Raw genomic sequence first — 12190 nt, forward strand, 5'->3', positions numbered from 1 at the left:
AACACAAGTTGAGAAGAAGAGATCACATCCCTAGACAAGAAGTCAGAATGCTGGCAAGGCCCAGGCTTGCTCTTTATTTTTTTTTGTCTTGGGGCTCTAGGTCTAGGCGCTGTCCCTGAGCTCTTCAGCTCAAGGCAACTGCTCTACCATGTGAGCCAAAGTGCTACTTCTGGTTTTTTGGTTGGTTCAATGGAGATAAGAGTATCATGGGGGCTGGGAATATGGCCTAGTGGCAAGAGAGCTTGCCTCCTATACAAGAAGCCCTGGGTTCGATTCCCCAGCACCACATATGTAGAAAACGGCCAGAAGTGGCGCTGTGGCTCAAGTGGCAGAGTGCTAGCTAGCCTTGAGCAAAAGGAAGCCAGGGACAGTGCTCAGGCCCTGAGTTCATGGCCCAGGACTGGCCAAAAAAATTAATTAATTTAAAAAAAAAAACAACATTAAAAATGCAACCCACAACAGAAAAGAGAAAAAAAAAAAGAGTATCATGGACTTCCCTGCCTGGGGTGGCTTTGAACCAAGATCTTCAGGTCTCAGCCTCCTGAGTAGCTAGGATTACAGGCATGAGCCACTGGCATCTGGCTAGGCATGCTCTTTTTTTTTTTTTTTATAACAACCCTCACTCAAATGAAACTTAACTCAAGATCTCACAAGAACTATCTTAAACTCTCTGAGATCAGGTATGCCAATGACTCAAAGCCCCACCTCTTAAAGGCCCCACTGCCACTCACATGGACACACTGAAGACCAACCTTCCAACCTGAGCTTTTGAAGGACAAGCCTTACATGCTAGCCATGGCAGAGGGCATTGTGGGACTAGCCCCCAGCTCTGCTCGGAGTGGCCTGAGGAAGCCTGTGGTAGATGTAGACCCTACAAACTGGGAAAGGACTAGCAGCAATCAAGTTCTCATGAGGCCATGCTGGAAAACGCAATGTAGCAGCTCTTCAATGTCTCCTCCTCAGGTGGCATAGCCACTGACAGGGGACCTGGGTCAAGTCTCAGCCACAGACAGCAGCAAACCAATGCTGGGTCACAGAATGAGAATAAGCTGGCCAGCCATGTACACCACAGCCAGGTGACACAGGGGAACGGACTGGCCAGGGTAGCTCTGCAGCACACTTTATGAGCCACTTAACCATCCCTTGCCCCAGCTTGGCAGACGCAACGACAATGTTTACACATAAAAACAGCAGGCTGTTTTACTAGTGGCTTTCAAGACTTCACAATAGCTGCTATTTGGTAAAGTTTCCTAGAGATTACAGAAACAAAAAGTCCAAGAGTGGAATGATGGGGCACTAAAACCACTCTGAAAAGTAATCAAAGACCAGTACCATCCAACATCCTGCCAAGAGCAGGGAAGGGGGGGGGCACCATCAGGAGAAAAATCTTATCTGCCCAGGATCCCAAGGCTGGCTCATAATCCCCACTCGATTGGGACTCAGTGTGGCAGAGGCTCATCTATTACTTGCTCAGAGAACATAAATTACTGGGGGTGGGGGTGGTGATTTTTACATTTTAATATTTAGCCAGAGAGAAACAGCTTACCTTTCCATCTCATATTCCTTCATTCCCACTTTCACCGCTTTCATTACCTGGAGGATGGATATTAAATAAAGACATTTGTATTAAACAGCTAAGCAACAAAGCCTTATAAATAATGCATAACACTCAAAAGAAACTCCTGCTAGATGCCAGTGGTTCACACCTGTAATCCTAGCTCCTCAGGAGGCTGAGATCTGAGACGCAAGGTACAAAACCAGCCTATGCTAGAAAAGTCCATGAGACTCTAATCTACAATTAAGTAGCAAAAAGCAGAAAATCGAAGTGTGGCTCAAGTGTTAGAGCACCAGCTGGAATGAAAAAAGCCAAGTGAAAGCATGAGGCCCTGAGTTGAAGCCCAGTGAAAGAAAGAGAGAGAGAGAGAGAGAGAGAGAGAGAGAGAGAGAAGGAAGGAAGGAAGGAAGGAAGGAAGGAAGGAAGGAAGGAAGGGAATGAGAGAGAGGGAGGAAGGGAAAGCAAGCAATCTATAAGGATTATCTCTGCAAGGTTTTCTCTGTTTAACTCATAAAAGAAACAAAATGAATTTGTGCAAGAGATTAGACAGCCTATCAACCACCCTTGCCATTTCCTAACACTGAGCTGCGATAGTCCCTAAGTTGGCACCAGGCTATCCTAGGTACCTTGTCTTTATTCAGTCTGTGAAGTGGGATGTTTACCAAATGACACTATGAAGATGTTTTTCAGAAAGGAGATGATAAGCATGTTGGAATCAGTTACAGATGAAAATGAATCTTTAAAATGAGCTGAGGGCTGGGAATATGGCCTAGTGGCAAAAGTGCTTGTCTCGTATACATGAAGCCCTGGGTTCGATTCCTCAGCACCACATATATAGAAAATGGCGCATATATAGAAGTGGCGCTGTGGCTCAAATGGCAGAGTGCTAGCCTTGAGCAAAAAGAAGCCAGGGACAGTGCTCAGGCCCTGAGTTCATGGCCCAGGACTGGCCAAAATAAATAAATAGATAGATAGATAGATAGATAGATAGATAGATAGATAGATAGATAGATAGATAGAATGAGCTAAGAAGGGCCAAGATATTACAGGACAGCCTCCCAATTCGGGAAGCTGGGATGCCTTGGGAAGTTCCACGAGGATCACTGAAGCTGGCACCTTCTTCTGGTCCTGTCCCCTGCTTCCTGCTCTCCAGTGGTCAAGCTGAGCCCCGCAGTCCTCTTGCCACACCACAGCAATGCTGGGCCTTATACCCATCCCTCTACGTCCCCCTCTGACAGCCAGAGCCAGTGGCCTACCCACCTCCTGGTGGGCCTCACTGGAGATCCGATTGGTGTAGCGCAAAACCTCCAGTTCCATGTCTGTCTTGAACACTCGGCTTCAGGGAAGAGAAAAAAAAGTAGAAGGGGTCAGTGGTCTCTTGTCAGGGGCTGACACTTCTAGGGAGACCCTCCCCCCTCTACACACACACACACATGCCCCTGCAGAACCTGGGACTGGGCATGCCTATGGCTGACCAGAACTGGAGAAATCTCAAAGGCCCCCAGAAGGATGAGCTGTTCTGAACCATCCAGAAGAAAAGCGTGGGGAGCAGAGTGTTCATCTTATACTACCTGCAGCCCCAGCAAGCAGTTTCCAATACAAACAGCCAGAAGCCACAGTGCATGGTGGGAAGATGCCCACCTCTGCATCTAGACACATCCTGCCTTCCTGAGCCTCAGTTTCCTGGCCTTCAGAAGACAAATGTCAGGGTCTCTGGCCCCCCACGTGCTCCCCCGACCTGCAGGAGAGATGAGGAAGGCATGCCCCAACCAGACGAGCCAAGCAAGGAAAGGGTCAGCAGGTCGCCCGCACCCAGCCCTCCCTCACTGGAGGACAATCAGACGGCCTAGGAGACAAGTCAGCGCAAGATCTCGTTTATTGGGGAAGTATGTGCCACTAATATAAGGCACAGGAGCCAATCAGGTCTAAGATCGGCAGGAAGGGGAGGGGTGTGCACCTATCTAGGGACTGTAAGGGGAGGCATGAGCTGTCCATCAAGGGCGGAAGAGCCAGGGTGTCACAGCCCACAGAACCGCCTCCGGGTTATAACCAAAGCAGCTGCACGCACCGCCATCTTAGCCACATGCGACCCCAAGACTGAGAAACAGGCGGGGCCAGCTAGTTGACTTCCAGGTGTGCCCCACAGACAAACACAATCTACACAGCAAAGGTGTTGGCCTCTAATGTTAACACACACACACACATGCACACGCGCGAGCTGTGCACACGTGATGTGCGTGCGCACGACAAAGGCTCAGGACAGGTTCTGAGCAGAAGGGGCAGCAGGCAGCTTGGGTTTCCAGGCAGGATAAAGAGGTGACAGGTGATATTTGAGGCAGTGGCCTCACAGTCGCACCCAGCACAGAGGGGGCTGCTGAATGAGAAAGGTGACAACCTAGGCAGGGAGAGGGACAAGCGCTCCTGACTCACTCTGGGCCCAGAGTCTCTAGCTACAGACTTGGAATGGTCAGAGCTGTCCTAAAGAAGAGATTTATTTGTGCAATATTTTTTTTTCTTCTCCTTAAATATTCACAGGTCACAAACTGCCTCTGGGTATATTAAACTCAGGATTAAGACATCAATTAACTGGGGCCTGAATGCTCCACTGATTAAAACAGAAGCAACCAGGGATGAAACATTTTCCAAATCAGTCTCAAAGCATCCACATTGCTACCATCTTAAAAGCCTAGGAAATCTATCTCTGCTGGAGATGAATGGGCAAGGGAATGGCTTTGTGGGAGCTAGGTGGGTGAGAAATCAGAATTTTAGGACCCTGGCCCTCAGCCACCCAGAGTCAGAGTGACACACAGGATAAGAATGACTGGAGGGGCTGGGGATATGGCCTAGTGGCAAGAGTGCTTGCCTCGTGTACATGAGGCCCTGGGTTCAATTCCCCAGCACCACATATACAGAAAACGGCCAGAAGTGGCGCTGTGGCTCAAGTGGCAGAGTGCTAGCCTTGAGCAAAAAGAAGCCAGGGACAGTGCCCAGGCCCTGAGTCCAAGGCCCAGGACTGGCCAAAAAAAAAAAAAAAAAAAAAATGACTGGAGAAAGACAGGTGATGGGGGCTCATGCCTATAATCCTAGTTACTCAGGAGGCTGAGATCTGAGGATCACAGTTTGAAGCCGGCTCAGGCAGGAAAGTACATGAGACTCTTATCTCCAAATAACAGAAAAATGCTGGAAGCAGAGCTGTGGCTTAAGTGGCAGAGTGCCAGCCTTGAGTAAAAATGCTCAGGGACAGTGTCCAGGCTTGATTGAGTTCAAGTTCCTGGACTGGCATATATATATATACACACACGGACAGACACACATAGAGACCCAGGCACGCACGCGCGCGCACACACACACACACACACACACACACACACACACACCCCTTTAATCCTAGTTACTCAGGAGGCTGAGATCTGAGGATTGCCATTCCAAGCCAGCCCAGCTCAGCCCAGGCAGGAAAGTCCATCCGTGAGACTCTTCTCTCCAATGAACCACCAGAAAACCAGAAGAAGAGCTGTAGTTCAAAGTGGTAGGTAGAACACTAGCCTTGAGCAAAAGGCTCAGTGACAGTGCTCAGGTGCTGAGTTCAAACTGACTGACGGGAAAAAAAAAAAAAAAGACTGTCGAGACAACAGAGACAAAGGCTGGATGGAATCACATGCCCTCAGGAGACTCAGTAAGTCTTCCCAGTGACATCACAGCCATATTCGCCACCAGCTGAGCCCATCTGAGATACAGCAGGGACAGGAAGATGTGGACAGGACCCATGTGTTGACCAGGGTCTGGCTGTGCTATCCCACATCTACTGTAGGAGAAACGGTGTTTGCTAAAACAATACCCCACGGATAACTAACTAAAACTGACATATGTCTCCTTTACTTTGGGTCAGATTCCTAATCAGCTCTGCAGACAGGCATGCTAATCACTTAAGGATTCTGCCTTAAAAACACAGGTGATAATCTGATCCATCTCATTCCCTTCAGGCTGAAGACACCAAAAGTAACAGGCATGTAGCTGGGCCTAGTGGTGGTATACCGATAATCCTTCCATCTGGAGAGGCTGAGGCCAGAGGATGGAGAGTTTGAGGCCAGTCTGGGCTACACAATGAGATAGTGTCTCAAAAGCAAAACAAGAGTAACTAAGCTATTTTACTGTTAGCTTTTACAACATCTTCCTGTTCCAGACACAGACACACACACACACACACACACACACACACACACACACACACACGAATGCCAAAGGTACCTCAAGGTCTCTTTTATTGTTGTCCTAAACCTGTAGTCACCTTGGAATCAAAGAATACCAATCTCACAGATGCATCACCCCACATTGAAATCACCCCTCAGTTGGGCTCCAGTGGCTCATGCCTGTAATCCCACCTACTCAGGAGGCTGAGATCCAAGAACTATGGCTCAAAGCCTGCCCAAGCAGACAAATGGGTGAGACTCTACTCTCCAAGGAACCAGCAGAAATCCAGGAGTGGAGGTGTTGCTCAAGTGGTAAAGCACCAGCTTTGAGCGAAAAAGCCATATATTGAGAATCTTCTCAATATAGGCAAACTGATTAAACTCCTCTACTTTCCTCTCCTATTTTTCTGTTTCATTGCTATGGTAAATAGCTGGACCTAATCTGGGAAATCCCACAGTCAGCCCTCTGGCCTAGGACTGGGGGTATACTGAGGCCCCTACATGCATGAAAACTCACATTCTCTCATTCTCCTGAGTATCCTACTTTCCATCTGGCTCTATCACTAAATGTATGGCTACATGTCTCTTCATTAGGGAAGCAGAATGAGTCACCAATGGCAAATACGTTTCACATGTACATCATGAATCTAAGGCAAGCCTGGCGCGGAGTCTGGTGCTGGTGGCTCATGTTTGTAATCCTCAGTACTTAGGAAGCCGAGATCTGAGGATCACAGTTCAAAGCCAGCTGGGGCAGGAAAGTCTATGAGACTCTTATCTCCAATTCATCACCAGAACATTGGACGTAAAGCTGTGGCTCCAAGTGATAGAGTGCTACCTTTTTTGCTACACAAAAGCTCAGGAACAGCACCTAGGCCCCGAGTTCAAGCCCCAAGACTGATTAAAAAAAAAAAAAAAACCTAGGGCAATGCCAGGTACCAGTGGCTCATGCCTGAAATCTTAGCTACTCACAAGGTTAAGGGCTGTGGTTCAAAGCCAGCTTGAACAAGAAAGTTCATGAGACTCTTACATACAATCAACTACTTGAAAAATGCCAGAAGTGGAGCTGTGGCTCATGTGGTAAGAGCAAAAGTTGCTCAGGGACAGAACCTAGGCCCTGAGTTCACACCCTAGGATTGGCACACGCACACACACACAGAATCTAGGGCACCAGCTCTGTACTGCTTCATCTCGGCACCTTCTAATTTGAGACGTGTTCCCCAGGATGCAAGGTCCTGAGGCACTTCCTCCCTGCACACAGAAGGCAGGGCAGCAGAAATAAATCTGTTTCCCATCGCCTGCTTCACGCATGCAGGGCACTTTCACTCCAGAGTAATTAACAGCTCTAAAAACAGCGCATGACTCAGTTGAACACTGTCTCCCTTAAAACCCAAGGAGGCACACAATGATAGCTGATATGCTCAGCTCTTCACCGATGCTTTCAGATGCTTTCTTAGCCGGAAGCCAAGGCATGGAGCCATTAGATAGTATGAAAGCATCTCCTATCGTTTCCTACTCTCCCCTCAGATCAATCCTGTCATCTGCAAAGCAGCAAAGTAGAACCACAGCCTAAATTATGGAAGCAAGATGCCGGCTCTTATTAAGTTTCAACTTTTGACCTGTGCAATTCCAACTGCAATACCTAGCATGAGAGAAGAAATGATCCGTTATGATCTCATGTTTGTGGGGAAGAGCACGATTACAGAGGAATTTACAGGAAATCAAAAAGGCTCTGCTCGAGAGAATAGAAAACAATAAAACAGTCATATGAAGGAAATGAATGACACCCAAACAAAACTGAGAACACATCAGCTTTGGGAGAGGAGGCTGCTGCTGCTTCCTATGAAACTGGCTCTGGGAGGAATGTCTGTAGCCCCGGCCCAGCTGCTAGCCGGGAACGAGGAGTATGTGGGGTACCAAAGAAGCTTAACTGCACAGCCCCTGCTCTCCAGCCCTCCCTATATTATGGCATTAGCCCAAGATCCACACTAAGGGAGGCCCCAGCCTCCAGGATGTGCTCTGAGCCTTGAAGAGGGGGTGGGGGCATAAGATTCTAGAACCAACAGGTTGGGCTTGACTGTTTTTTCCTTGGCTAAGTCATGACCTTTGCTGTGCTTCAGTATCTCCCTCTGTGACATGGAGAATAACAAAGAATATCCAGTTAATTTAATTTAAAAAGAAAAAAACAACTGCCAGACACCAGTGATCATGCCTGTCATCCTAGCTACTCAAGAGTCTGTAAGCTGAGGATCAAGGTTCAAAACCAGCACAGGCAGGAGAAAGTCTGTGAGACTCTTATTCCAATTAAGCAGCAAAATGGTGGAGATGGAAGTATGGCTCAAATTGTACAGCACCAGCCTTGAATGAAAAAAAGGTAAGACACAGCACCCAGGACCTGAGTTCAAGCCTCAATACTGGCACACACAAAAAAGAAAATGGGCAGGTGGTGGCTCACACCTATAATCCTAACTACTTAGGAGGCTGAGATCTGAGGATCAAGGTTCAAAGTCAGCACAGGTAGGAAAGTCCGTGAGATTCTTATTTCCAATTAACTACCAGAAAACCACAAGTGGAGCTGTAGCTCAAAGTGGGAGAACATTAGCCTTGAGCACAAAAGCTTAGGGACAGCACCCAGACCCTGAGGTTCAAGCCCTATAACTGACAAAGAAAGAAGGAAGGAAGGAAGGAAGGAAGGAAGGAAGGAAGGAAGGAAGGAAGGAAGGAAGGAAGGAAGAAAGAAAGAAAGGAAAGAAGAAAGGGAGGGAGGGAGGAGACCCTCTTTAAACAAGAATGTTCTGTACTCATTAGCACAATTCTCAACAGGGGACAGTATTACTAGGATATAGTTAGTGTGACTTTTGAACTTCATCCCTCATACCATCCACCTGCATGGCAGATGAGGAAACTGAACTAGCAAATCTTCACACCCTTACTATTAGGTATCATCACATTCATTCATTCGTTTTCATTTATTTTAATGAGCTTGAACTCTCAAGGGCCTGAGTGTTATCCCTTTGTACCCAATGGTAGGCTGGTACCCTACCACTTGAGCTCCATTTCCAGCTTTTTGCAGGTTCACTGGAGATTCGTGTCTCATAGACTGTCCTGCTTGGGTTGGTTTTGAACTTCAATCCTCATATCTAGGATTATAGGCAAAGCAGCAGAGGCTCAGAAAAAAATGCAGGGACCTTGCAAGGGAAACATGGGATAAGATTAGAACGTGGGCATCGCCCTGCCCCCAGAGGGACTGAGCAGTGAGGGCGTGTAAGGTCAGAGGGCAGGGGGCAAAGACGCAACATCGAGTTGCAATTTAATATCAAAGAGCTTCCCCCACCTCTGGGGAGTGAAGGGCCTGCCCCACTGTTCACCTACAACCTTCCCTTCAGTCACAGGGCAGGGCAATAACTGCGGCTGTGATGGGTCCAAGAGTGACGAGATCACCACAGAGACTGGAAAGCCTGAGGCAGTAAGGCCAATGTGACATTTCTGAAATCCTTCTATAGCCATCAAATGCCAAATAAGTCCTTCCTGCTGCTCTTTTTTTTTTTTTTTAATAACAGTTGAGCGGTATTGTTATTAAACGCAGGCTCCACTTCAGGGCCTTGGAAATGTCACGGGAATTAAAGCATTGGCTTGCTCCAAAGTGACAATCTAATGGCTCATCCTTGGGAGATGGGGAAAGAGCTTGTGACCCGGCGAAGGTCCGCAGAGCATGTCTCACTGAAGCGATCTGCAGGCAAAGTAGCGAGGCAAGACAGTGGACCAGGCGCAGGCTGCAGACCAAGGACTTGTTCCCACCTGTGCCATGTTACCTGATGCCAACAAGAAGTAGCCATAAACTTGAAGGACATGGCCCCGTCCTTGCAGAGTATGTGGCTATAGACAGAGAAAGGATCTCTCTCTCTCTCTCTCTCTCTCTCTCTCTCTCTCTCAGGTCAATACCAAGGCCTGTGGATAGTCCTCAGATCTCCACCTTCACTCAGTCATATTTCCCCCATATCTGCCCACACACAAGTCCCACAACTACCAAGCACCTATGGTTTCCCCCTGTCCTCCTCCCCCCACAAGTCACCATCTCAAGAATGCTCCATCCAGCTGCAGAGGACAAAATCCCAGTCACCTTCACTCTATCATAGCTGGGAATTTTGCCTGGTACTGTTACTCACTGGTCCTGTCAAATCTGTCTCCTCCCCCCGCCCCCCCTCACCAGCAAACAGAGCCACACTTGCCGCATGGCTGAATCTCCAGCCAGAGGTCAGAATTATTTGGAAATGTAAACCTGAACTCACAACCATCCCCTTTTCAGCTCTTCAAGGATATTCCATGATTCCCATTGTTCTCAAGACAAAGTCAAAACTGACACCAAGACCTAGTGCTGGTGGCTCACACCTGTAATCCCAGAAGGCTGAGTTCTGAAGATCACAGTTTGAAGCCAGCCCCAACAGGAAAGTCTATGACACTCTTATTTCCATTAACCAGAAAAAAAAAAATCCACAAGTAGAACTGTGGCTTAAGGGAAGGAGCAGCAGTCTTAAGGGGAAAACCTCAGGGAAAGTGCCTAGGTCCTGAGTTCAAGTCCCAGTACCAGCGTGCGTGCGTGCACATACAGAAACAGCAGCAGCAGCAGTAACTTGGTGTGGCTCACTTCTGGAGGCCACAGAGGCCATGCCCACCCTGAGTAGGCTAGCCCTGCAGAACCTCACACAATCCAGCTGCACTGCAGGTGCCACCCACCCGTAGGGAAAAAGGCAGGCAGCAAAAGAACAAGCCTAAGAGGCGCCACACCTGTCAAGACATTTGCACAATGGGAAGAAGCTGTGGGACTACATACCAGCAACCAGATTTGTGATGTTTCCTATTTGAGTTGTGTTGGCCTTGCCTATGGTAGGAGTTTGGAAAGACTGGAAATAAAGGAGGGGCTGGGGGCATGGTGCAAATGGTAGAGTGCCTGCCTAGTAAACATGAGGTCCTTGGTGCAAATGAAATGGTAACCCTTCTGTACAGTACTTCTTTAATAACAATAAAATTATATTTAAAACAAAGCAAAAAAGAAGAAAAAAGGAAATGAGAAGAAAAACTAAAGTGACTTAAGCCATGTGGGGGGGGGATAAAACAGCCAACAACCACAAACAAAAACAAAACAGGCAAACAAAAAAAAACAAGCAGAAAAGGCTGAGTCTGAGAGAGGAAGTTGTAGAGATGGATTTCTGGTTTCCCAAGTGACCCTTTGAGTATAATGGGCAGGAAGAGCAGAGTTTCCCCCCACCCCCCAATCTCTATAGCTGAGCAGGACTAACAACCAAGTAGCTACAGACCAATACTCACCACTCAACAATCTCTGGGTGAAGAATGGTGTTGTTGACATTGAACCTACAGAGAGGAATAAACCAAGGCCATTAGTTCAATGGTCTATGCGGTACCAGCCAAGCAAACACACCATGACCCTAACCTCCTAGCACCCCCTTGACCTGCATTAGGCATGCCGCTCATTTCCTGCACACCTGGCCACCTGGCTGCCACCTCCAAGTGCTATCAGGGGCAGGGCAACCTTTGTGGGTACAAAGTACCTGCCTGCACCCCTACCAGGCAGACAGACAGTCCTGTCAAGCACACCAACATACATTTGGGCATACCAGCAAGCAGGGAGGAAGAGGAAGAAACAGAAATCACATTTAGAAAACAATGGCTTGGCCAGGAGGCATCGGTGGATCATGCCTGTAATCTTAGCTACTCAGGAGACTGAGGTCTGAGGAGCATAGTTCAAAGCCAGCCCAGGCAGAAAAGTTCCTGTGAGACTTATCTCCAACGAACCACTCAAAAACGGGAAGTGGAGCTGTGGCTCAAATTGGTAGAGTGCTAGCTTTGAACAAAAGAGCTCGGGGACAGTGCCCAGACTCTGAGTTTAATCCCCATGACCAATAAAAAGAAAACAACAACAATGGCTTGTTGAGGCTGAACTACATAACTTGTGGGTGAATATGGGAGAGAAAAAGTGAGAGCAAGGAAAAGGGAGAGATTATCATAAAACAAATGTATTCTCTACTCATGTAACTGTAACCCCTCTATACATCAGCTTTATAATATAATAACAATTTTTAATGCAAACTGAAAAAAAAAGACAATGGCTGAAAACTTGGGGGCGGGGGGAAAATCCCTCTATGTAATCTCATAAAGCTCCATGAGATCCAAGAAGGAAAAACTTAAGAGATTCACACAGAGGATGCACATCAAACTTAAGACTGACAAAAGACAGCACAGAAATCCATATACACCAATCAATAGTTTTTTGTTGGTTCGGTGTTTTTTGTATTTTTTGGCCAGTCCTGGGGCTTGAACTCAGGGCCTGAGCACTGTCCCTGGCTTCTTTTTGCTCAAGGCTAGCACTCTACCACTTGAGCCACAGCACCACTTCTGGTTTTTTCTATATATGTGGTGCTGAGGAATCAAACCC

The 12190-nt window shown here is 47.6% G+C and overlaps 1 protein-coding gene across 1 annotated transcript in view; it reads right to left on the minus strand.

Moving 5' to 3' along the window:
* Positions 1-12190, minus strand: part of Pepd (peptidase D) — an 86637-nt gene that overhangs the window by 54129 nt on the left and 20318 nt on the right. Inside the window, exons 7-9 of the mRNA XM_048330088.1 lie at positions 11065-11109; positions 2816-2891; positions 1547-1593 (exon numbers count right to left, since the gene is read on the minus strand). Of these exons, the coding sequence (XP_048186045.1) occupies positions 1547-1593; positions 2816-2891; positions 11065-11109 (168 nt within the window). The remainder of the gene's footprint in view (positions 1-1546; positions 1594-2815; positions 2892-11064; positions 11110-12190) is intronic.

This window comes from Perognathus longimembris, chromosome 20, assembly GCF_023159225.1.
Source record: "Perognathus longimembris pacificus isolate PPM17 chromosome 20, ASM2315922v1, whole genome shotgun sequence".
Classification (NCBI taxonomy): domain Eukaryota; kingdom Metazoa; phylum Chordata; class Mammalia; order Rodentia; family Heteromyidae; genus Perognathus; species Perognathus longimembris.